The sequence below is a fragment of the Saimiri boliviensis genome, chromosome 10 (assembly GCF_048565385.1).
Source record: "Saimiri boliviensis isolate mSaiBol1 chromosome 10, mSaiBol1.pri, whole genome shotgun sequence".
NCBI lineage: Eukaryota > Metazoa > Chordata > Mammalia > Primates > Cebidae > Saimiri > Saimiri boliviensis.
This window is the reverse complement of record NC_133458.1, coordinates 28,373,917-28,399,956: the sequence shown is the minus strand read 5'-3', so window position 1 is coordinate 28,399,956 and position 26,040 is coordinate 28,373,917. Positions and strand designations below refer to the sequence as shown.

Sequence of the window (26,040 nt, the reverse complement as noted above, 5' to 3'; positions counted from 1 at the left end):
GTCTAATTTACCTGAAACAGAAAAAGTAATTTTTTAAAGTCATCAACTATCTTAAGTTCTTTTATCTAATCCTTTATCAGAATTTTACAAAACAAGATAAATTGCTAGATTTGTTACAACAAATTACTTCCTGATAATTTTCTCAGAGAGTGGGAAGAAAAATGGTTTGAAAGGATATTAATTAAGAAAAAAACTGAGGGGCACATAAGATATCCATCGCTACCTAAAAATATTTTTCAATTTTACTTCTTTTGCAAGATGGCCTGAAACTCAGAAACCAAAATGAAATCAAACTTAGCTAATATCTTCACCAAAGCAGTGATATAGCAATTCCCATCCTCCAAAAAAAAGTTGTAAAATAAAAGTACTAGCCAGGCACGGTGGCTAACACCTGTAATCCCAGACCTTTGGGAGGCCGAGGTGGGTGGATCACAACATCAAGAGATCGAGACCATCCTGACCAACATGGTGAAACCCCATCTTTACTAGTAACACAAAAATTAGCTGGGCATGGTGGCACGCACCTGTAGTCCTAGCTACTCAGGAGGCTGAAGCTGGAGAATTGCTTGAACCCAAGATGCAGAAGTTGCAGTAAGCTGAGGTCGTGCCACTGCACTCCAGCCTAGTGACAGAGAGAGACTCTGTCTCCAAAAGAAAAGAAAAGAAAAGAAATCATAAATCCCCTAGCAAGCTCCCAGACCCACAAAATACACTTGGGTATACATAAATAAATTTTCTAGAAGTAAAAAAAGTTCACTTATAGAGGTAAGTTCAGTCAACTCACATTTTCACAGCCATCTCCATAACAGCTAAATATATAATCAAAAGGAAAAAAAGTATTTTCGTTAGGACAGAAGATACTCATAGCTAAAAACAAGTACTTAAAAGGAGAGGCCAGGTGCAGTGGCTCACACCTGTCATCTCAGCACTTTGGGAGGCCAAGGTGGGAGGATCACCTGAGGCCAGAAATTCTAGACCAACCTGGGAAACACAGCAAGTCCCAGTCTTTATATAACAAAAACAAATAGCAGGATGTGACAGTGTGTACCTTTGGTCCCAGCTTCTAGGGATGAGGGTAGGGGACTAAGGTAGGAGAATCACTGGAGCCCTAGTTACAGTGAGCTGTGATCCTGCCACTGCACTCCAGGTTGGGTGACAAAGTGAAACCCTATCTCTAAAATAAACTGAAATTAAATCAAAATAAGAGAAAGGAATAAGGCCAATGACAGTACTGAACACTGTAGTCTTCCCAGATTCTCACGAAATCTCAGTGCTTCTGAGACAAACATTTTCAAATAATCCTGTATCATAATGACCTCTGGTAAATGAATTTTGGCTCAATTATGTAGTTGTTGGTTGGTCACATATAAGATGGTACCGAGATATCTTGCCCCAATTTTTTCATGACAAGAATTCCTATCCAAAATAATACTCCTCAATTACCTGTGAATGTGGGTATTAATCTCAAGAATAACCCTGAAAAAGACAAATAAATTTAGATCCATAAAGTCAACTTCAGTTGGGAATGACCAAGGCAAGCACTGCTTGATAATCCTTTCACTGTGGGCCTTATTTATACTAGGTAGTCTTGCTTTAAAAATAGAAAACGCCAAACTTGAAACCATTTCATTGGAAACAAATAGCCCATGCAAGGGCTGCCTGAAAGCCAAAACACAGAAAACTTATTTTCTTTCAATACTCGTCTCTATTTCTGCTGACCTGCTCAGTTTTATAACTCACGTAAACCAGAAGATAATTCTATTGTACATAATAAGCATACGTTAACAGTACTTAAGACTCAAATTTTTCAAACATATATAAATGTAAGATGTCTAACTTAAAGTATTGTAATAATGTATTAAAGTAGTTTTTAAATCTCTGAATGCTTATTTATATAAAAGCATGTATATTTTCTTGAACTCCTGACCTCAAGTGATCTGCCCACTTTGGCCTCCCAAAGTGTTGGGATTATAGGCGTTAAGCCACTGCACCTGGCCCTTTTTAAAATTTTTTTTGTTTTTGAGATGGAGTCTTACTCAAAACATGTATGTTTTCATGTGCAGTTCCAAATATATTCTCTTGCTTTGAAAATAACTGTTAAAATGATATTACACTATGATTGAGACAGAAAATACAACTAGGAAGCAATGAACACACACACAAAAAAAACAATTGTGCTGTGGGCTTGAGAAAAAATAAGTAAAAACCATTATGCAACTCTGTTAACAGAAAATTCACTAAAAGGAAAAATACTTGTTTTGTAATATTTCATTCTGGACACTCTACCAGAAGAGGAAAATTAAATAAGTACTTTTAAGAGTATCTACATACCAAACACTGCAAAACTATCCCCTGTAGCAATACTGTGAACTTTCAATAAAGAGAAGTAAGGTTTCTCTTAGAGGCTTCACCTATACAGCTGTAAAAATACTCTCTGGTAGTATTTCAGCACCATGGTACAAGCTAGGGAAATACAGGACAGATAGTCTTGAGTAATCTCAGCTTCTTATCAATTAGATTTGTTTTTTTTTTTTTTTTTTTGAGACGGAGTTTTCGCTCTTGTTACCCAGGCTGGAGTGCAATGGCGCGATCTCGGCTCACCGCAACCTCCGCCTCCTGGGTTCAGGCAATTCTCCTGCCTCAGCCTCCTGAGGAGCTGGGATTACAGGCACGCGCCACCATGCCCAGCTAATTTTTTGTATTTTTAGTAGAGACGGGGTTTCACCATGTTGACCAGGATGGTCTTGATCTCTCGACCTCGTGATCCACCCGCCTCGGCCTCCCAAAGTGCTGGGATTACAGGCTTGAGCCACCACGCCCGGCCTAATTAGATTTGTTTTTAGGTTCAACGGAGCTTAAAAATCTGAGAAATAGTATGGTAGTTCCTCGAATACGTAAATAAATAAATAAACATAGAATTACCATATGATCCAGCAATTCTACTTCTGAGTATACTGTATATCCAAAAGAACTGAAAGCAGGGACTCCCACAGATACTTGCACAACCATGTTGACAGTAGCATTATTCACAAAGGTGCAAGCAAGTGTCCACTGATGGATGAATAGATAAACCAAATATGATACAATATGACACACACACACACACACACACACACACACACACACCCCAGAACATTATTTAGCCTTAAAATGGAAGGAACCTTGAAACATGCTACACACATGCATAAACCCTAAAGACATTATGCTAAGTGAGAATAGCCCATCACAGAAAGGCTAAATACTGTATGATTCCAATTACATGAGGTACCAAGAATAGTCACATTCATAGAGACAGAAAGTAGAATGGTGGGTGCCAGGGACTAGGGGGAGGGCAAATGGGCACCTATTGTGTTTAATAGGCATAGTTTTAGCTGTACAAGATGAAGAAGTTTTGAAGACAGATGATGGTGATGGTTGCACAACAATGTGAATGTACGTAATATCACTGAACTGCACACTTAAAAATGGTTAAAATGACTGGGCACGGTAGCTCATGCCTGTAATCCCAGCTACTTGAGAGGCTGAGGTGGCAAGATGGCTTTGAGCCTGGGAGTTTAAGGCTGTCGTGAGCTATGGTCGCACCACTGCACTCCAGTCTGGGCAACAGGGCAAGACCTTGTCTCAAAAAAAACAAAGTTAAAATTGTAAATTTATGTTTTGAATATTTTACCACCAAAAAAAAAAAAAAAAAAAACCTATAAAACCTACTTTCCATTTCCTCTATAAACATCAGTGCAATCACTATAAAAGAATGCTGAAGAAATATCTGAAAAGTTTAGGAAAAACTACTGTAACTAGAAAATGTAGCAGTAACCTGATAATTTTTTTTTTTTTGAGACTGAGTTTCGCTCTCGTTACCCAGGCTGGAGTGCAATGGCGTGATCTCGGCTCACCGCAACCTCCGCCTCCTGGGTTCAGGCAATTCTCCTGCCTCAGCCTCCTGAGTAGCTGGGATTACAGGCACGTGCCACCATTCCCAGGTAATTTTTTGTATTTTTAGTAGAGACGGGGTTTCACCATGTTGACCAGGATGGTCTCGATCTCTTGACCTTGTGATCCACCCGTCTCGGCCTCCCAAAGTGCTGGGATTACAGGCTTGAGCCACTGCGCCCGGCTAGTAACCTGATAATTTTATATCCTAAATCAAACTATCAACTTTCGTCCAAAGTCTGGCAAGATGAGAAACTAATCAAAACACGGAGAAATGTCACCACATAACAGACTACCATGGCAACAGAAATACTGTCATAAAATCACACAGAGTCTGTTATAGTGAACCCCAAGTTTTTCTTCAAAGAATCAGTATGTCAGTATATTCAGCTCTCTTATTCTTTAATTCTCTATTTTAAAGTTTAATTTCCTTGTAGTTTCAGTAAACAACCTTTTTCCACCAGTTCTAAACAGTAGTTCACATCTGTTCCCCAGCCCCTGGCTCCATCCTGACTCATCCTGGTCACCTGCTTCAGTCACCTGCTCCCATCACCTTTTCTTTTTTTTTTTTTTTTTTTTTTTTTTTTTTTTTTTTGAGACGGAGTTGTTTCGCTCTTGTTACCCAGGCTGGAGTGCAATGGCACGATCTCGGCTCATCGCAACCTCCGCCTCCTAGGTTCAAGCAATTTTCCTGCCTCAGCCTCCTGAGTACCTGGGATTACAGGCATGCACCACCATGCCCAGCTAATTTTTTGTATTTTTAGTAGAGACAGGGTTTCACCATGTTGACCAGGATGGTCTTGATCTCTTGACCTCGTGATCCACCTGCCTCGGCCTCCCAAAGTGCTGGGATTACAGATCTGAGCCACTGTGCCCGGTCCCCATCACCTTCTTTGACCTATGTCACCCCTGGCTACCTGCTCTGACCCACCCCGTAACCATCCTTCCCGCCAAACCACCCACCCTGCCACCCCAGCTTGGACCCTTGCTCTCTTTAAAACAGACAATTGGAATTAGTCTAGCTTGTGCGGTCTAACTCTAGCCAAGATGGGAATGGCACCAGTAGGGGCGACTCCACCAGGCATAAGTACCCCTTTGCTTCCCTTGTCCAAATGTGTGCTCGCCACTGTTCCATCTGTGAGCCGCACCCTTCTATAGAAGTAAATTGCCTTGCTGAGGAAATTTATATTCAAGTGCTACTTCTTTTGTGGCATCGAAAATTCTATTTATAACAAGTCAATACTTCAAAGACGTGAAATGTTCTACATTTGCACTGTATGGTACTTGGAATGTGGGTAAATGCAAATAAGAAACTGATTTTAACTTTTGCTTAATTTTAAGTTTAAATAGTCAAACTGCACTGGTGGCTACTTACATTGGATGACACAGCTACATTGATAAACTCTTTGGGAGAAAGATCTTTGGTTTTTATTATTTACATACTCCCAGTTTCTACCAGTGCAAGGCATACAGCATTCCTAGACTGAACTAATCTACTGAGTTGTATAGGAACATTTTCTATTTTCTAGAAAGTTTTCCTTTCAAAAGCATGTTTTGACTGGAAGTGTGAGCATAAGCCCACACGAAAAATGCCTTAACTTTCAAGATAAATCAATAACTATAATTACCAGAGAAAAGCCAAAAACTCTAGGTTTTAGAACCAGTTAAAAGATCAATAAATTCTGAAAGGGAAATTCCACTAGGGAAGAAGTTTGAAGCTGATATTCCATGACCCATGTATTAGAGTCTGTTCTCATGCTGCTAATAAAGACATACCCAAGACGGGGTAATTTATAAAAGAAAGGAGTTTAATTGATTCACAGTTTCACATGGTTGGAAGGTCTCACAATCATGGCAGAAGACAAAGGAAGAACAAAGGGATGTTTTAAATGATGGCAGGAAAATGGAACTCCCACTTATAAAACCATCAGAACTCATGAGACTTACTCACTACCACCAGAACAGTATGGGGGAAACCCAACCCCATGATTCAATTATCTCTACCTGGCCTCACCCTTGGAGGGGGGGATTATTACAATTCAAGGTGAGATGTGGGTGAGAACATAGCCAAACCATATCAATCCATAATCTTTCTTTTCTGATAAGATATCTAAGAAGAAAATTCCTATGGCCGGGTGTGGTGGCTCACGCCTGTAATCCCAGCACTTTGGGAGGCGAGGCGGGTAGATCACTAGGTCAAGAGATCCCATCCTGGTCAACATTGTGAAACCCGTCTCTACTAAAAATATAAAAAGTGAGCTGGGCATGGTGGCACGTGCCTGTAATCCCAGATACTCAGGAGGCTGAGGCAGGAGAATTTCCTGAACCCAGGAGGCGGAGGTTGCGGTGAGCCGAGATGGCGCCATTGCACTCCAGCCTGGATAACAAGAGCAAAAACTCCATCTCAAAAAAAAAAAAAAAAAAAAGAAAATTCCTATGGACATGTATGTGATAGACCAAACATGACAATGCCAACTTAATCCATCAAAGCATGATTTTACTTCATCTGCTTTATGCTTTTGATGCTTTTCATCAAAAAGCTGCATACACCCATATGCTGAAACATGCCTTTGCAGTTTCCAGACTGAACTGTAAAACTTTGAGGTAACATCTAACCCAAAGATTATCTCTGTAAAAGTTATCTACTACTTACAACTTAAATTACAAACTTATACAACCGAGTAGCTTAAGTCACTGACCCTAAAAAGATAGTCTTTCCTTCCACAGCGCTCTACAACTTCTACTAATTTTGGTTACTCAGGGTGGACAAATGAAACTACTAAATGTACAGGATAGGCTACTATTAGATAGAGATTCCTTTATGATCTGCCTCAAAATACTCTTTCTTTTAGAACACTTTGAAGTTATCAGTGATATCTACCCTTCACATAAAACATAACCATGGCTGTATGTCTCCAAGAAATTTTGGCGGAAAAAGTTTAAGGTAATGAATACAGATTCTTCAGAAAATGACTGTTTTATACAAATATTAGAGAAAGAGAAAAGATGCTAACTCACAGCACAGGCTAAAGCATATTCAAATTATACCTCTACACCAAGTCTACTGTCACCAGGTCATTAGAACAATACTAAATTACTCTAAAATTAGTTAGGTGGGGTGGCAGGGAAGAATAAGGATAACAGTTTTACAAATATATATTATTGCGAAAAGTAGTTTTTTAGCAAACCACACAAATTCTATGCCTTACCAATTTCAAGTAGATGTTAAAACGCTATACTTATTAACTATAGTTTAAAACACGCTTTTGTTCCAGTAGACAAAATCTCCTGGAAAGAAAAAATCCACATATTACTTTTGGTTACAAATACCACTTAGAGACCACTTAAAGAGAGCCTTGGGGGCCGGGCACGGTGGCTCAAGCCTGTAATCCCAGCACTTTGGGAGGCCGAGGCGGGTGGATCACGAGGTCAAGAGATCGAGACCATCCTGGTCAACATGGTGAAACCCCGTCTCTACTAAAAATACAAAAAATTAGCTGGGCATGGTGGTGTGTGCCTGTAATCCCAGCTACTCAGGAGGCTGAGGCAGAAGAATTGCCTGAACCCAGGAGGCGGAGGTTGTAGTGAGCCAAGATCGCCCATTGCACTCCAGCCTGGGTAACAAGAGCGAAACTCCGTCTCAAAAAAAAAAAAAAAAAGAGAGCCTTGGCCAGGCACAGTGGCTCATGTCTGTAATCCCAGCACTTTAGGAAGCTGAGGTGAGAGAACTGCTTGAGCCCCAGGGGTTTGAGATCAGCCTGGACAATATGGCAAGACTCTGACTCTACAAAAAATACCCAGGTACAGTGGTACACACCTGTAGTCCCAGCTATCTAAGAGGCTAAGGTGGGAAGACTACCTGAACCCAGGCTCAGGTGAGCAAGGCTACAGTGAGCAGTACAGGGGTGTACTGGGCAACAGAGACCCTGTCTCAAAAAAATAAGTAAATAGGCCAGGTACGGTGGCTCACACCTGTAATCCCAGGACTTCGGGAGGCCAACGCGGCCAGATTACTTAAGGCCAGGAGTTTGAGACCAACCTAGCCAACATGGCGAAACCCCATCTCTACTAAAAATACAAAAGTTAGCCAGGTGTGGTGGCGCATGCCTGTAGTCCAGCTACTCAGGAAGCTGAGCCAAGAGAATCACTTTAACCCAGGAGGTAGAGGTTGCAGTGAGACAAGATGGTGCCACTGCACTCCAGCCTGGGTGACAGAGTCAGACTCTGTCTCAAAAAATAAAGAGAGCCTTATTGAGTCAAAACGTTCCTCTCCCTTTCTGTACCTAAAAATTTGCAAGTATAAAATGAAGGCAATATATACATCTCATAAAGATTTTTTTTTTTAAAGAAAAAAAAGGCTGGAAAGATTGAAGAGTATTACAGGAGCTGAATACTGTTTCTTTTTAATTAACCATGTACATGGTGAAGAGTGACAGCAAAAATAAATAAAATTTGCAGATAAAGAAAAATGTGAGTTATCCATCTGAGTATCTGCATGTACGCACTTCTGACAATCAACATTTTTAAGAACCTGTGTGTGAAGCATCTTAATTGTTTATCTTAACAACCATGATTTATTTCTTCAACTATGGGTACTAGACTATATAAACAAATGTGACAAGAATCCCAGTCTCGTAGGGGAAGAAAAACACTTATTTTCAAAAAGGTTAAAAAAAAAAGGCAAACACAGGCCAGGCGTGGTGGCTCATGCCTGTAATCCCAACACTTTCGGAGACCAAAGCAGGTGGATCACGAGGTCAGGAGTACCAGACCAGCCTGATCAACATGGTGAAACCCTGTCTCTACTAAAAATACAAAAATTAGCTGGGCATGGTGGCATGTGCCCATAATCCCAGCTACTCAGGAGGCTAAGGCAGGAAAATCACTTGAACCTGGGAAGTAGAGGTTGCACTCCATACTAGGCAACACAGTGAGACTCTGTCTCAAAAAAAAAAAAACACGCAATGAAATAAAGTGCTCTAGGCATTCAGTGGGGGCAGAAATCACTTTGGCTGAAGAGAAGCAGTTAAGCCTTCAAAGATAAAGTAGAGTTTAGGTTGGGCTTTTAAAAGATGGGTTAGTTTCTGCCTTTGAAGACAGGGTTGGGAAAGTAAAAGCACAGAACAAAGTTGGGAAAGGCGGCGTCCACTATACCCCAAAATATTTGTGTACTATGAGAAATATCTCAGCTATTTGTATGCTGATGGGAAAGACTCAGTAAAGGAGTCTAAAGATGCAGACAAGACATGGGATAAACCAAAAGATCAAGGCCCAAAGATTTCGGAAGATCCAGAGAAGCAAAGCACGGAGATCTGACAAGAGAAAGGCAGCTGCATACACCCATGCTGAAGTTTGACCAAATTAGAGGGGAAGGGTGATGGTATATTTATAGAATGACTAGAATGATAAATCTTGGGATCCACATTTGATAAGGAGAGAAGTAAAGACAGGAATACCTTATAAAGAAAAAGTAAGGGACAGTAAATGAACCAAGGTTTTGATAAAATTCAAGAACTAAAGCAGGGACTTCTGTTTAAAATGACTAAACTAACTGATTGAACACAGCTGTCTGCTCTCAGGTCCTTCCAAAAATTCACTAAAAATCAGAGTAAAGATCTTTTTTAAAAAAGGCTAAAACCCACAAGGACAAAGAGAATGGAAACAGATGACAGTTATGAATAGAACTGTGGAAACTGAAAAGCTAAAGGATAGTGTTAACTGCCTACACAGAACAGAAAAGGCTGAAATTTGCCTTTTCATTGGGGGGAGGGAGAATGAGATAAGAATGAGGAAGGCAAAGGATCACCTATTCCCATTGCAACACCCAGGAAGGCTGGGGAATTGGAAGCACAGGTACATCGCAGGCAGATGCATAGGCAGGACAGAAAATAAAGGAGTAGAACTGGTTGTGGTGGTATGTGTCTGTAATTTCAGCTACTAAGGAGGCTGAGGAGAGAGGACTGCCTGAGACTAAGAGTTTGGGTCCAACCTGGGCAATATATCGAGACCCCATCTTCTCTTTCTTTCTTTTTTAAAGAAGCATAGGGGAGGGGAATATGCCAGTGATGCAGCCTTAAAAAAAAAAAAAAAAAGAAAGAAAGAAAAAAGTTTAAATAAATAAAAGGGTCAAAATCTGTGTAAGAAGCAGTAGCCTCCTAAATTTCCTCCCTGACTCTGAGCAACCAGGTTACTACTCTCCCACCATAACAGAAGACTCAAGGTTTACTGTGGAAAGACTGAAGTGGAAGGTCTCTGGACTCTTGGACAACAGACTCAGCTAAAGACAGGAGTATCATGCTGAAAACAAGAGATTTTTAAACCTACATACTGAGTAGTGAGATCCATCCCCTGGTTTCATTCCGTGACCTAGCTTTAACACTGGCAGTCTAGCTTATAACCCCCAGGCTGACTAGAGAACTCAAGGTAAAAGTAGCCCAAGAAAAACAGACCAACAGAAAAGCAATGACAGAAAGGATGAAGGTTTCCTTTTCAATTATCCATGTAATGGAAGAGTAACCCAAGAAAACATCATGGAATCCAAGAATCAGTGGATCCAGCACAACAAAGAGGCAAAAGGAATTCCCTACAATAGTGTTTATGGTATCCCAGGACAATAATTATCCAACAGACCTAGAGAACTAGGCCAGATTGGAGCAGGGATATGGAGGGCTCTTGGGATAGATATCTCCTTCGGCCAAAAAAGAAAACAAATCACCAGTCTGAACAAAGAGGATATTTACACTACTGACATCTGGAGATGAATTATTGTGGATATATAGAAAACAAAATGTAAAAAAAAAAAAAAAGGGTATTTGAGTACCACCAGGAAAAAAAAAAGCTTGCAAAAAAATTTGTTTTTTTTTTTTTTTTTTTTTTTTTTTTTGGAGATGGAGTTTCGCTCTTGTTACCCAGGCTGGAGTGCAATGGCGAGATCTCGGCTCACCGCAACCTCCGCCTCCTGGGTTCAAGCAATTCTCCTGCCTCAGCCTCCTGAGCAGCTGGGATTACAGGCACACACCACCATGCCCAGCTAATTTTTTGTATTTTTAGTAGAGACGGGGTTTCACCATGTTGACCAGGATGGTCTCGATCTCTCGGCCTCGTGATCCACCCGCCTTGGCCTCCCAAAGTGCTGGGATTACAGGCTTGAGCCACTGCGCCCGGCCAAAATTTTGTTTTAAAAATAAAACTTAAATATTATTACAATCACATAAAGATTTCAAAAAAAAAAAAAAAAAACTAGGTTATGCTGAGATTCTTGAGCCAGCAAATGGGAAAACAGTGGCTTATGATCAGAGCAGAATGTCTGAATCAGAATGTCTGATTTGGAGGTGTGGTGACTTTTTTTTTTTTTTTTTTGGACAATCTCACTCTGTTTCCCAGGCTGGAGCGCAGTAGCAAAATCATAGCTCACTCAGTCTTGAACTCTTGGGCTCAAGAGGTCCTCCCAGGTAGCTAGGACTATAGGCTAATGCCACCACACCCAACTAATTTTCCTATTTTTTTTTTTTTTTTTTTGTAGAGATGAGGTCTCACTATGTTGCCCAGTCTGGTCTTGAACTCCTGGCCACAAGGGATCCTCCGCCCTGGCCTCCCATAGTGCTGGGATTACATGCATAAACCAATGGGCCTGGCCTGGCTGGTGACTTTTTTTTTTTTTTTGAGATGGAGTTGAGCTCCGTGGCCCAGGCCAGGGTGCAGTGGTGTGATCTCTGCTCATTATAACCTACACCACCTGGGTTCAAGAGATTCTCCTGCCTCAACCTCCTGAGTAGCTGGGCGTGATGGAGCTGGCCAACATGGTAGGAACTAAATTAGTAGAAACTAAATTTAGTAGAAACTAAATACAAAAATTTTTTTGTATTTTTAGTAGAAAGGGGTTTCTACCATGTTGGCCAGGCTGGTCTCGAACTCCTGACCTCAAGCAATCCATCCACCTCAGCCTCCCAAAGTGTTGGGATTACAGGTGTGAGCCACTGTGCCCATCCTGGGTGGTAGCTTTTTAGTAAAGACAAGATCCAGGGTGTGATTCTGTGACTTGGTAGCTGAAGAGAATGAAGAGGTAAAGGAATCAAAAGGCCAAAGTGTTAGCTGAACTGTCAATCCAGATGCTGAAGTTACCTAAACATGATGTGTGACTGCTGCATATTTTCCAGCTCCACTTTTCCCTCCTCTATCATGTGGTCTGCTCCAATAGGCTGACCTGTATAGACTTGACCAACAGGTCACTGTGTCCTCGGGCTTCCCGTTGGGTTTGGCCAATGGGGAATCTCAGCAAGAAATTAAGAGAACAAGGTCAGGATATTCATTCTTCCAGCTTCATTCCCTCAAGGTCACCTGAAACTAGCTGTGTCCCTTTGGCCGAAAGTCACCATTCCTCTCAAGGCAGCTAACTCCATACTTTTCAAGTAACTACTTCCTTTCTTAGGGGACGTTAACAGTTCAGCCACAGGTTACCAAACTATTTCCTGTTGAACCACCATACCTAAATCTTTATAATAGTACCTTTATAAAATAAACTCAAATTATCCTGTCAAGTGTGCCATCAGTTCCTGTCTGGACTCTATTAACTGTGACAGTGAAGATGATGTAAGGCTGTAACAGAGTAGTGGAAAGTATGGAGAGAAAAATGATAATATTTAAATAACAATTGCTAACATTTTAATCTCTGTGATCCAAGAACTTTTCTAAGCTCTTTGCAGGTATTAACTCATTTAATCACAACTACCCTCTGTGGTAGGCAGAGATTTTTGTCTGGTTAATTTCCAAATCCATACACCCAGCACAGTTGCTGGCACATGGTTAAGCACTCAAATATTGATTTAAAATACACACAACAAGCAGGTTTAATTAGAAAGAGATGACTTTTATAGCATAGTGTAGCATTTCTCCTATTTATACTTTAGAAAACTATACAAAGATTAGGGAATTGTGACTTCCTAGAAATCACAGAAACACCAAATGAGACCATATGTGAATCATTTTCTTGTGTAGCCTACAGTGAGTCTTACTCCTTTATTTTCTGATGAGGTAAACCAGAACTTGGGCACCAATTTTTTAAGTTTAATATTCAAAGTTGTGGCCAGGCAAGGTGGCTCACACTTGTAATCCCAGCACTTTGGAGGCAGAGACAGACAGATCACCTGAGGTCAGGAGTTCGAGATCAGCCTGGCCAATATGATGAAACCCCATCACTACTAAAAAAATACAAAAATTAGCTGGACGTGGTGGCTGTCGCCTGTAATCCCAGCTACTCGGGAGGCTGAGGCAGGAGAATCACTTGAACCCGGGAGGCAAAGGCTTCAGTGAACCAAAATCTCACCACTCCACTCTAGCCTGGGCAAAAGAGCCAGACTCTGTCTCTAAATAAATAAATAAACAATTAGTCGGGCGTCCTGGTGGGCACCTGTAATCTCAGCTACTAGGGAGGCTGACGCAGGAGAATGGCTTTAACCCGGGAGGAGTTTGCAGTGAGCCAAAAATCGCACCATTGCACTCCAGCCTGGGCGACAGAGTGAAACTCTGTCTCAAAAACAAAAACAAAAACAAACAAAAGCCAATGTTGCTCCATACCATGACCAGATTTTTAAAAAGTCAAAGTTGCAAATGCGCTTGCAGCCTAAGGGCTAATTAAATAAGGAAGAACACCTTCAGCTTAGTTAAAATAAAGGTAAGGCGGGGCGGGGGGCAAAAAATATGCTTGAGTATAAAATGCAAAAATAAAGGTAAAGGTGAGTATTTTGTCAGTCTGTAAAAATGCCTCTTTAGTTTTCAAAGTACTTAACCATTTTTAAAGTACATTCTACTTTAGGACCTACTTCAGCCAGATCACCAGGTATACACATTCACATGGAAATGAAGCACAGCAAAGGTGTGAAAATTAGGAGAGGAATAAAACAGGAATCAAATAATTCGGAAATACAATACATATAAGCTACAACTAAATATCTCACTGGATGCACCTACAGTTATATGGAATCATCAAAGCAGCAGTGATACCCATCTCATAAATAAAAACCTAAAAGCCAGAGAAATAACAAGGTTAGAGGATTAATAAGAAACAAAATGAGAACTTCAAAGGTTTTCTGAAAGCAGAATTAATATTTTTTCTTCGTATTATGTTGCCACTCCAAAGCAAGGGGAAAATTCGCATGAGTAACAATCTAGAAACCTGAGAAGTTTCGAGAAGAACAGACTCAAACTGGAATGAAAATAGGCAAAAAGAACGAGGCAGAAAACTACGACTGGGAGGAAATTGCCAGATGCAGCTCTTGGACACGGAGGGGAGACGAATAAAGGCTTCTTAAGCGGAAGGTGGAGAAACACTGGGATTGGATTTGGTGGGAAGAGACAAAACGGAAGAGCACGGCCCAAGAAAGCAACAGTAAAGGGGGAACTTCAACAGGACTAGATCGATGCCGCAATCGAGAAATAAAAGACCTACAAATCAGACTCGACTGGGTTGGGAGAGGTCGAACAGTCGACCGATCAGGTGCGACTAGTTTTCCGAAAAGCGGCAACGATGTAGCTTCGCAGCCCCACCCCACGGCTGCAGCTCCTCCCCAAGGAGGACCTCATGAGGCCAACCGCCGGGCTCGAGCTCTCCCCGGGAGCCTAGGTCCCACCCCGCCCCGGCCCCGGCGGCGTAGAACTGCCTCTCTGGGCCCCTCACCGAACGCTGCAGCTCCCCAAGCCAAAACGAGGCGCGCTCCTTTCCGCTGGGATCTGGGTCGTGGTAAAGCGCCTGCACTGCCTGGTACACGAGCTGCAATGTCGGCTTTGCTCCTTCCATGGTGGTGGCGGCAGTGGCGGTAGCGACGGCTCTGATTCTTCTTCCGAGGCTTCCCCGGTTGCTCCTCCTTCGCGCTTCCTCACTGTCTGGGCCACGGCCGCTCCCTGACTGGCGCCATCTCCTCCTCTTCGGCCGTTACCAGGGCAGAAGGTTCCCCATGGAAGTTGCCCCTCGGAAACAGCTATTAGGTCGTATTCAGGTTCCTGGCCTTTTTTCCGGTTTTTCCACTAGACTCCAGACTTCGGAGTCCAGAGTCTGGTGCTCACCTCTTCACTCGCTGACTTGCCCTCAGAAGCCTGTCTTCGCACGCCACACACCACAGTGTATCTAAGGCGCGTTTACCCGGACCGGAAGCGGCAGCACCGACACCTTTGGCACACTTCCGCCTGGTGCACTACAAACGGCCTCCTTCCCGGCACGCCTCCTCTTGTCTCCCGCCCCCTCCCGGAAGTGACCCTGCTGGGCCAGGAGCCGGCGAGAAGTGCTAGCGTTGTTGTCTGGGTTTCTCGCTTCCAGCTTGGGGCTATAGCACTGACATGTGTCCCATGTTTGAGCTGCTTTCAGCTCCTTGGAAATGAAGCCGGCTTTTTCCTCCCCCTTCCGACTTCCCCATCCCTCTCCAGAGAATCCTTTTCTTTTTCTTTCTTTCGTTCTTTTTTTTTTAAAGACGGTTTCACCATGTTGGCCAGGCTGGTCTTGAACTCCTGACCTCAGGTGATGCGCCTGCCTCGGCCTCTTAAAGTGCGGAGATTACAGGCGTGAGCCACCACGCCCGGCCAGAGAATCCTTTTCTGCCCTGGTGGTCAAGGCGCGTCAATTCAACTATCCGTAGAGTGGCCACAGTACTAGAGATCCAAAAATGACTTAAGACGTGGTTCCTACGCTGGCTGTAGTGAAGGAGACAGACACGTAGTCAACGGAACTGTTTTACAAACCTGAAATGTGTGCCACATAGAGAAATGCCTAGAATATCTGTTCAGCTCCGCTTTATTAAGTCTTAAGCCCAAAAGAGATCTTTCGTTCTGCTTATAGTGCCTGGTGCTCTAACTCCAGAGCATTTTGCATACATCTTGTAGGGTTATTCTCACATTAAACTGTATTTCTGTGAATGCCTTTCTGTCGGAATCCAAAACCAGTGGTCTAACAATTCACAAAAGAAAATAGAAATCTTGGAAACTGTGCTATGGAGAAATTGGAGACAAAAGGTAACAGTATGTGCACTAGTAAATAACTGCTATTCGATAAATGCTCACAATGTGTAAAACGCTGTAGTTACAAGATCTCATTTAATCCCCCTAACAGCTTTACCAAGTATTAATAACACCCGTTTTAGGCACTGACACTGACCATGGCTCCAGCGCCATGGTGCTCTCCAAGAAGTTCCTCGTAGGGAAAAACTGGAAGATGAACGGGCAGAAGAAGTGTCTGGGGGAGCTCATCGGCACTCAGGATGTGGCCACAGTGCCTGTGGACACTGAGGTCATTTGTGCTCCCCCCACTGCCTATATCGACTTTGCCTGGCAGAAACTAGATCTCAAGATTGCTGTGGCTGCCCAGACTGCTACAAAGTGACTAATGGGGCAGTTACTGGGGAGATCAACCCTGGCATGATCCAAGACTGCAGAGCCACGTGGATGGTGTGGTCCTGGGACACTCAGAGAGAAGGCATGTCTTGGCGGGGAGGGGAGGGGTCAGATGAGCTGACTGGGCAGAGAGTGGCCCATGCTCTGGCAGAGGGTAATCGCCTGCAGTGGAAAGAAGCTAGATGAAAAGGAAGCTGGCATGACTGAGAAGGTTGTTTTCCAGCAAAGTCATCACAGATAATGTGAAGGACTGGAGCAAGGTCATCCTGGCCTATGAGCCTGTGTGGGCCAGTAGTACGGGCGAGACTGCAACACCCCAACAGGCCCAGAAAGTACATGAGAAGCTCAAGCATGGCTTAAGTCCAAAGTCTCTGATATGGTAGCTCAAAGAGCTGGTATCATTTATGGAGGCTCTGTGACCAGGGCAACCTGCAAGGAGCTGGCCAGACAGCCTGGCATGGATGGCCTCCTCAGGGGTGGTGCTTCCCTCAAGCCAGAATTCGTGGACATCAGCAATGCCAAACAATGAGAACCATCCATCTTTCCTACCCTTCCTGCCAAGCTAGGGACTAAGCAGCCCAGAAGCCCAGTAACTGCCCCTGCCCTGCACATGCTACTGCTGGTATTATCTGCCCCCTCTTATGGCCTCATCCAAACTGTATCTTCCTTTACTATTTATACCTTCACCCTGTAATGGTTGGAACCAGGCCAGTCCCTTCTGCACTTACTATAATGTTTGGAACTAAGTGTCACCAAGGTGCCATCTACTTGGCTGAGAGGTGGAAGGGGTATGAGTCCCCTAGGCCCTAGTGAGGGGATGAGAGAGAAATCATCCTCTCCCTTCTTACATTGTGAAGCCAATCCTCCCCTCAGAAGCCAGGGATGCTGCCCTCTCCCACGATGCCAATGCCTGTGTGTACTGTGTGTCTTGTGTATGTGAGCCACCTCACATGTGAGGGAATAATCACCTGGCACTTAAAAAACAAAAAACACCATTTTAAAGAAAGAGAAATAGGTAATGTAATTTGCCCAAGGATACAGTTCCTAAATGAAAGTTAAGATTTCAATCCAGATCAGTGTTGCTCCAAAAGCTGTTAAATCATGCAATCCCTATCATCTTGTGTGTTCATTTGCGTCTGAATCGTTAGTCACGGAATTTTTAACTGCCAATACCATAATGAAAACAGTGTTACTGCACAGAGTTGATATCATTTTAGACAGAGAAAAGAAACTTGATATTTTAGTTACCTCATCAATTCACTCATTTAAAAAAAGATTTAATGCTGGGGTTGATGGCTCACAACTGTAATCCCAGCATTTTGGGAGGCCGAAGCAAGAGGATTGCCTGAGGCCAGGAGTTCAAGACCAGTCTGCCTGGGCAACAAAATGAGACCCCATCTCTACAAAGAAATACGAAAAAATTAGTAGGGGTGTGGTAGTGGGTGCCTGTAACCCCAGCTACTTGGGAGGCTGAGGTGGAAGTATTGCTTTAGCCCAGGAATTGGGGGTTGCTGTGAGCAGAGATTGTGCCACTGCACCCCAGCCTGGGAAACAGAGTGAGAGACCATATCTCAAAACGAATTTTTTTGTGTGTGTCAAAGGACACTATCAAGAAAGTGAAGTGATAGTCCACAACAGGGGGGGAATGTGCAAATCACATATCTAATAACTGATTAGTATCCAGAATATATAAAGAACTCTTACAGTTCAACAATGAAAAGACAACTCCGTTTTTTGGGTTTTGTGTGTGTGTGTGTTTTATTTTCTGTTTTGAGATGGATTGTCACTCTGTTGCCCAGCCTAGAGTACAATGGAACAATCTCAGCTCATTCCAACCTCCACCTCCTGAGTTCAAGTGCTTCTCAGGCCTCAGCCTCCAGCGTTGCTGGGATTACACGCACCCACAATCACACCCAGCTGATTCTTGTATTTTTAGTAGAGATGGGGGTTGCACCATGTTGGCCAGGCTGGTCTCGAACTCCTGACCACAAGTGATCCACCTGCCTCGGCCTCCCAAAGTGCTGGGATTACAGGTGTGAGCCACTCTGCCCGACCAAAACCTATTTTTAAAAGTTCTATGGGCTGGGTGCTCGGGAGGCTGAGGCAGGAGAATCACTTGAACCCAGGAGGCAGAGGTTGCTGTGAGCCAAAATCATGCCACTGCACTTTAGCCTAGGCACAGAGCAAGACTCTGTTTAAAAAAAAAAAAAAAAATTCTATGGTTAGGAATTATTAAAACACCACTTGGATATTTAGTTAACAGTTGGGGTGGTGGGGAGAAGATAGAGGTGATACCTAACCCAGAGTAGAGAGATTGGGAACACCATCTGAAGAAATTATGTCTACACTGAGACCAGACTGATGGATAAATAGGAAGCAATTAGGTAAAGGGTTAAATATTGTAGGGAGAAGCAACAATAGGAAAGCCTAGAGGCAAGGGAAAAAATTATGTTCTGAAGACTGAAACTAGCTGAAGCATAGAGTTGGCGTTGTGTAGGAGTAAGAAATGAAGCTAAACAGTGTTTTACCCGTCTTTGTGACCTCCCACCATTACCTGATACATAGTGGGTGCTTAGCAAATGTCTTAAGGAACGTGTTTCTTAGTTCCTTAGTCTTTTTTTTTTTTTTTCCTGAGATGGAGTTTCACTCTTATTACCCAGGCTGGAGTGCAATGGCGCAATCTTGGCTCACCGCAACCTCCGCCTCCTGGGTTCAGGCAATTCTCCTGCCTCAGCCTCCTGAGTAGCTGGGATTATAGGCACGCGCCACCACGCCCAGCTAATTTTTTGTATTTTTAGTAGAGACGGGTTTTCACCATGTTGACCAGGATGGTCTCGATCTCTTGACCTTGTGATCCACCCGCCTCGGCCTCCCAAAGTGCTGGGATTACAGGCTTGAGCCACCGTGCTCGGCCAGTTCCTTAGTCTTAAAAAAAAAAAAAAAAAAAAAAAAAAAACTAGTCTAGCTTCAACATGAAATGGCTTGAGCTGGGAGGGTGGCAAGAACAGAAATAAGAAATGATTGTAATAATCATGGTGAGGAGTGACCGTAGCCTGGAGTGAAGTGTTGGCGGTGGGCATGGAGATACAGAGGTACTTATGAACTTAGGGGGACGAATTTTTAAATGGTGATTATTTGAGCTGCAAGGTGTGACGAGAGGGAAGAGAACCCAGGCTTTTGAGATATGGAACCTAAAGGAAGAAATGGCTTTTATGGAAATAGGAAAGGATATGAGGATAAAGCTTTCAAGACCAGCCTGACCAACACGGTGAAACCCTGTCTCTACTAAAAATACAAAAATTAGCTAGGTGTGGTGGTGTGCGCCCATAATTCCAGCTACTCAGAAGGCTGAAGCAGGAAAATCACTTGAACCCAGGAGGCGGAGGTTGTGGTGAGCCAAGATCACAGCACTGCACTCCAGCCTGGGTAACAGAGCAAGATTCCGTTCCCCCCCAGCAAAAGAAAAAACCTTTGATCTGCCATGAGACCATGATTTGTGGTGAACTTCAAGATACAGTAATAAGCATAGGTTGTGGCCCTATAGAGTCCTCATCAATTCTCTTCTCTCCCTTTGACACCCACCCCACCCCACCCCACATCATCCTCCAACCTCAGGATAAAGTGAGCCACTGCACTTTGCGGAGAAGTTACAAAGGCGGTGTGGCACAGGCCAGTGGTTTCACTTCAATACCCATCCTTTTCTTTCCCAGAGTTCTTTGAAGAAATGTTTTTTTTTTTTCTTAAGCTAATTCAAATTAAGTTTCTGTCACTTCCACCAGAAATTCTGAAGTCAAACTTCATCAAAATCTTAGTCAGCTCGACCTACCATAACAAAATACCAGCTTGAAGAAGAGAAATTTATTTTCTCACAGTGTTGGAGGCTGGAAATTCAAGATGAGGGTACCAGCCTGATCAGGTTCTACAGGGGGCCCTGTGTGTGACTTGCAGATGACCACTCTGTTGCTCCTTTTCTTGTAAGGCCACGGTCCTCTTGGATTAGGGCTCTTCCTTACGACCTCATTTGACCTTAATTACCTCCTAAAGACATTATGTCTGGATACAGTCACATTGGGGGCTAGGACATCAAGATATGAATTTTGGGGGGACACAACTCAGTCCATAGTGTCTGCCACCATGCCCACTGGCCTTGGAGAGTTAGTAGAAGGCGCTCATCCTTGTTCAGAAGAATCCGATAACATCAGTCTTCTTTGGCACACAGATTGTAGTAAAAGTTCTGGCGAAGCCATGCTGACTGCATCAGGGACAGAGATATGTTGATATGTTATGCTTTACCGAAAGACAATACCTTGATCCTTTTGTAGTTGACAAGCATAATAATGGGAATTTCACATGTATATGTGAGACGTACCTCCCTCCAAACTTGTTACCACATCTGCACGTTACCTGCCTGATGTGAAAAAAAGAAAAGAAAGATTATTTTTTAAAAGACAATGCCTTTGAATTGGATTTCACAGCTCCCTGCCAGGAAAACAAGCAGTCACAATTTTCTCAGGTAGTAACGGACACTTACAGGATAAAAGGATGTATGCATAAGAATGTTCATCTTAGAGTGGTTTCCCCTAATGAAAAAGTAGAAATATCCTCAATGTCCATCAACAGGCATTTTGATATCCATCAATAACTTTAGGATATATGAATGCATTGGATAGTAGGCAGCCATTGAAAATCAAGCAGGAAGAACTCTCATTAATTTTGTTACGTATAATAATGATATTGTGGTTATACAGGAAAATGTCCTTACTTAGAGGTACAGAAGGTCCCCGACTTATGATTTTTTTGACTTTACAGATCTTGAACTTCATGAATCTTGAGAGCACCAGTTAACAGCCTACGGCCAAAAGGAGCCTTGCTCAAAGGTTTGCTGAGGGACACTTGTGAAATGCTGGGGTGGGAAAGTACTAAGTAGCTATGCGGTTTTCTGAACATAAACAGAGTGAAATTCATTTCAGAAAAGGAAATAGGATACAGAGAACACCATAGAAAGAGAATAGAAAAAAAAAAAAATTCCTAATTCTTCAGTAAAGGGAGCACCAAACTACCTCTGACCCCATCTCTCTTATCACACTCAAAGTCTTTCCTCGTCGGTTTTCTTTTTGGAATCCAGATGCAGAAGAGGTGGAAAAGCAGCTTTCACCCCAGAAGCTTAATTTGTATAATTCATATTGTATCCAATTTACTGATACTCAGCCCAGTATTATTAATACTTCAGGGTGGTGAGCAAGGCATTGGTGCTGGTGTGATCTGGCCGAACTGCTGGACAGCCAGGCTGATGGATGAATGATCTCCCCTCACAAATACAAAAAGCACCGCTGACCATGAGGCAAAAAGTGACTCTCTCATACAGCACTAGAAAGACAGGTGTCCTAAAAACCAGACTCATTGGTACCAATCCCAACACCACTTCTTTCCAGCCAAATAACTGCCTTCCTAAGCTGGCTTCCCCTACAAAAAGGGGATCTCACACTTGTAATCCCTGCGCTTGGGGAGGCCAAAGTGGGAGGATGGCTTGAGTCCAAGACTTGAAGACCAGCCTGGGCAACATAGTGAGACCTCATCTCCGCAAAAAATTAAAAAATTAGCCAGGTGATATGGCATGAGCCTATAGTGTCAGCTACTCTGGAGGCTGAGGTGAGAGGATCCTGGAGCCTGGGAGGTCAAGGCTTCAGGTGCCACTGCACTTCAGCCTGGGTGACAGAGTTAGATGCCCCCTCCAAAAAATAAAAATAAAAAAAAGTAGGGCATGGTGGTGGGGTGCTCATAATGCCTACCCATCCGACACACAGGAGAACAGATAATGTGAAAGTGCCTTGGAATTGGTTCACTGTAAACAACTATCAATGATTAAACACTGTTTTACAAATACGTGGAGTCAGTCACTTCTGGTCTTATTTAGAAATAATTCACAGAGTCTGGGCACCGTGGCTCACACCTGTAATCACAGCACTTTGGGAAGCCAAGGCAGGCTGATCACTTGAGGCCAGGAGTTTGAGGTCAGCGTGGCCAACATGGTGAAATCCCATCTCTACTAAAAATAGAAAAATTACCCAGGCATAGTGGCGGGAGCCTGTAATCCCAGGTATTTGGGAGGCTGACCCTAGAGAATCCCTTGAACCCGGGAAGAGGAGGTTGTAATGAGCCGAGATCCTGCCACTGCCCTCCAGCATGAGTGACAAGAGCGGAACTCTGTCTCAAAAAACAAAAAAGAAATAATTTACAGATTTTTACCAAAAACGAATAGCCCTTTGAAACACTGGAGGAACTGTGTATTTAATGAGTTACCAAGTCAGGAAACAAGACAAAGTTTCGGCTACCGCACCAGCCAAGCACCCTAGACCACGTCACATTATCACACTGCCTGCGGCTCCCTGCTTCCTGGGGCCAAACTGCCTGCCAGCTAGCTCTTGCTTCCTGAAGAATTTAGGTATTTACATCCGCTCATAATTCCCCGCTTCCCTTTCACCCTGCTTAGAGGGTACTGAGTACATACCTGCTTTGGTTTCACACTGCTGCATTTAGAACCCAGAGCCTCTTTCCCTGAACAAATTCAAAGCTCTCATCATTGTCCTACAGCCTTATAGATCTCTCTACAGCCTCCAACATTCCAATTTCCCTCTTCCTCCAATACCCAAATCCTTTACCTTCCAGGACTCCAACTTTCAGGACTAATTCCTCTCTGTTGCTCTGATTCTCTCTCTCTCTCTCTCTTTTTATTTTTCTTTTTTTTCTTTTTTTTTTTTTTTCAGATGGAGTCTTGCTGTGTTGCCCAGGCTGGAGTGCAGTGGCATGATCTCGGCTCACTGTAACCTCCACCTTCTGCGTTCAAGCAATTCTCTGACTCAGCCTCCTGAGTAGCTGGGATTACAGGCCCCCACCACCACGCCTGGCTGATTTTTGTATCTTTAGTAGAGATGGAGTTTCATCCTCTTGGCCAGGCTGGTCTTGAACTCCTGACCTCGTGATCGACCCTCCTCGGCCTCCCAAAGTGCTGGGATTACTGGCATGAGGCACCGTGCCTGGCTGTTGCTCTGATTCTTAATCATGGCTATCAACCCACTGCACGTGAGAATCACCTGGGAGACTTTTTAAAATACCAATGCCCGGATGTCTTCCTAGAGCAATCAAATCTGAGACTCTGGGGCTAGGTCTGGAGTGCCAATCTAGGTATTTTAAAGCTCCCAGATGATTCTAATGTGCAACTGTGTTGAGAGCCATGCCTTCATTTTGTTACAGAAGAGTTTCTCAGTGGGAGAACCACTGGCATTCGGGGCAGTTCTTCCTTGTGCAAGGAAGCACTGCAATCTGTCACTAACACACCCCAGTCATGGTGGTGCCCAAAATACATTAAACATGTCCACATGCCCTTAATGGAGAATCTCATCAACTCTTCTTCCTTGGAAGTATGTGTACTTCCAAGAGTCAAAGTACACATACCCCCATGGCTCTTCAGGTTTTGATCGCTTTTTTGAGATAGGGTTTTGCTCTGTTGCCCAAGCTGGACAGTGATAAGATCACAGCTCACTGAAGCTTCAACTTTCAGGGTTCAGCAATCTTCCACCTCAGCCTCCCAAGTAGCTGGGACCACAGGTGCATGCCCCTATGCCTGGCTATTTTTTAACATTTTTTGTAGAGATGAGATCTTCCTATCTTACCCAGGCTGGTCTTGAATTGAGCTCAAGCGATCCTCCTGCCTCGGCCTCCCAAAGCACAGGAAGTACAGGTGTGAGCCACCACGTCCAGCCGGCTCTTCAGGTTTTTTTTTTCTTTCTGTCTTTCTCTCTCTCTCTCTCTCTCCTTGCTCTTGCCACCCAGGCTGGAGTGCAGTGGTGCAATCTCCACTCACTGCAACCTCCGCCTTCTGGGTTCAAGTGATTCTCCTACCTTAGCCTCTGGAGCAGCTGGGACTACAGGTGCCCGCCATGATAGATGCTTGGTTAATTTTTGTATTTTTAGTAGAGAGGGGGTTTTTTCGTCTTGGCCAGGCTGATCTCAAACTCCTGACCTCAAGTGATCCACCCACCTCGGCCTCCCAAATTGCTGGGATTACAAGCGTAAGCCACCACATCTGGCCAGCTTTTCAGTTCTTGTGTGACCAACTGTCATTTGCTCAGGACTAGGGGGTTTCCCAGGACACAGGATTTTCAGTGCCAAACCCAGAAAAGTCCTAGGCAAACACAGATGATTGGTTACCCTAGATTTTCTTCTATTGCCAGAAAAAAATTATTTATTTTTTTCTGTTTCCCTCATGCCTTTTCTGGGAATTATGCCTTACCAGCCCAGCCTTCCTTCATTCAGGGATATACCAGGAAAAGCCTGGAGGAGTTTGCTGATGCAAGCCGGATCACCTGAGTTCTTCCTGGGAATCTGCAACTGGAACTGGATACCCATCTCAGGTTGGCTTTTGCTCCAAAAGAGATTTCCGTTTTTTTTTTTTTTTTTTTTTTTTTTTGAGATGGAGTCTCGCTCTGTTACCCAGGCTGGAGTGCAGTGGTGTGATCTCAGCTCACTACAGCCTCTGCCTCCTGGGTTCAAGTGATTCTGCCTCATCCTCCCAAGTAGCTGGGATTACAGGTATCTGCCACCATGCCCACCTAATTTTTGTATTTTTAGTAGAGATGGGGTTTCACCATGTTGGTCAGGCCAGTTTCAAACTCCGGGCTTCACGTTAGCCGCCTGCCTCAACCTCCCAAAGTGCTGGGATTACAGGCGTGAGCCACTGTGCCCAGCCCCAAAAGAGATTTCAACTTAGGCATTGTTGGTGGCTGTTTCTACCATAAAGACTTTTGCAGGAATGTGGAGGTGAATGGTCAGTGAAGACAGCTTGCCTGCATCAAGAGAGGAAACGCGCAGACAGACCAGAGGTGAGATGGAAACTTTCCCCGTTTTCCAGAGGTGGTCTAGGCCAGGGATTCTCAATCATGAGCCTCCATCACCAGCACCTAGAGAGTTTGTCAAAACACAGATTGCTAAACCAGGTCGGTGGCTCACACCTGTAATCCCAGTGTTTTGTGAGGCCGAGGTGGGTGGATCACCTGAGGTGAGAAGTTCGAGACCAGCCTGGCCAACATGGTGAAACCTGGTCTCTACTAAAAATACAAAAATTAGCTGGGTGTGGTAACAGGCACCTGTACTCACAGCTACTTGGGAGGCTGAGGCAGGGGAATCACTTGAACACAGGAGACAGAGGAGGTTGCAGTGAGCTGATATTGGGTCGCTGCACTCCAGCTTGGGTGACAGAGCAAGACTATATCTCAAAGGAAAAAAAAAGAAAAACCCCACAGTTTGCTGAGTCCCGGCCCTAGAGTTTCTGAGTCATGAAGCCCTTCTAAGGAGTTCCCAGGTGGTGCCGATGCTACAGATTAGGGGTTTGACTCACGGTGAAGACCCCTGCTCTGGGCCAGAGTCCCCGGCCCATCCGCATACAGCAGACCCAGTCCCTGTCTCTGAATTACGTGAGTCTGTACCTTTCTAACAAATTCCCCCCTTTCCCCCTAAACAGCTTAATTATGATATAATTCACATGCCATACAATTCACCCACTTAAAGTGTTACAATTAAATGGTTTTTAGTATATTCACAGAAATGTGCAACCATAACCATCACCACAGTCCATTAAAAAGGAAAGAAGGCCAGGTGAGGTGGCTCACGCCTGTAATCCCAGCACTTTGGGAGGCCGAAGCAGGTGGATCACCTGAGGTCGGGAGTTCAAGACCAGCC

General features: G+C 43.8%; 1 protein-coding gene, 1 non-coding gene and 1 pseudogene across 3 annotated transcripts in view; 2 read left to right on the top strand and 1 right to left on the bottom strand.

The window, feature by feature from the left end:
* The window catches only part of TNPO3 (transportin 3), a 103,347-nt gene extending 88,261 nt beyond the window's left edge, over positions 1-15,086 (bottom strand). Inside the window, exon 1 of one of the 2 annotated variants that reach the window (XM_039472662.2) lies at positions 14,603-15,086. In XM_039472662.2, coding sequence (XP_039328596.1) covers positions 14,603-14,722 — 120 coding nt within the window. In that variant the 5' untranslated portion in view covers positions 14,723-15,086. The remainder of the gene's footprint in view (positions 1-14,602) is intronic. The other variant, XM_039472663.2, reaches the window with a different exon arrangement.
* Positions 15,087-16,084: 998 nt separating this feature from the next.
* Positions 16,085-17,006, top strand: LOC101043997 (triosephosphate isomerase-like; annotated as a pseudogene).
* A 3,609-nt stretch (positions 17,007-20,615) lies between these two features.
* Positions 20,616-20,719, top strand: LOC120365512 (small nucleolar RNA U13). Its single transcript, XR_005580434.1, has one exon. It is a non-coding gene; the product is annotated as a small nucleolar RNA U13 (small nucleolar RNA).
* The last annotated feature ends 5,321 nt before the right edge of the window (positions 20,720-26,040 follow it).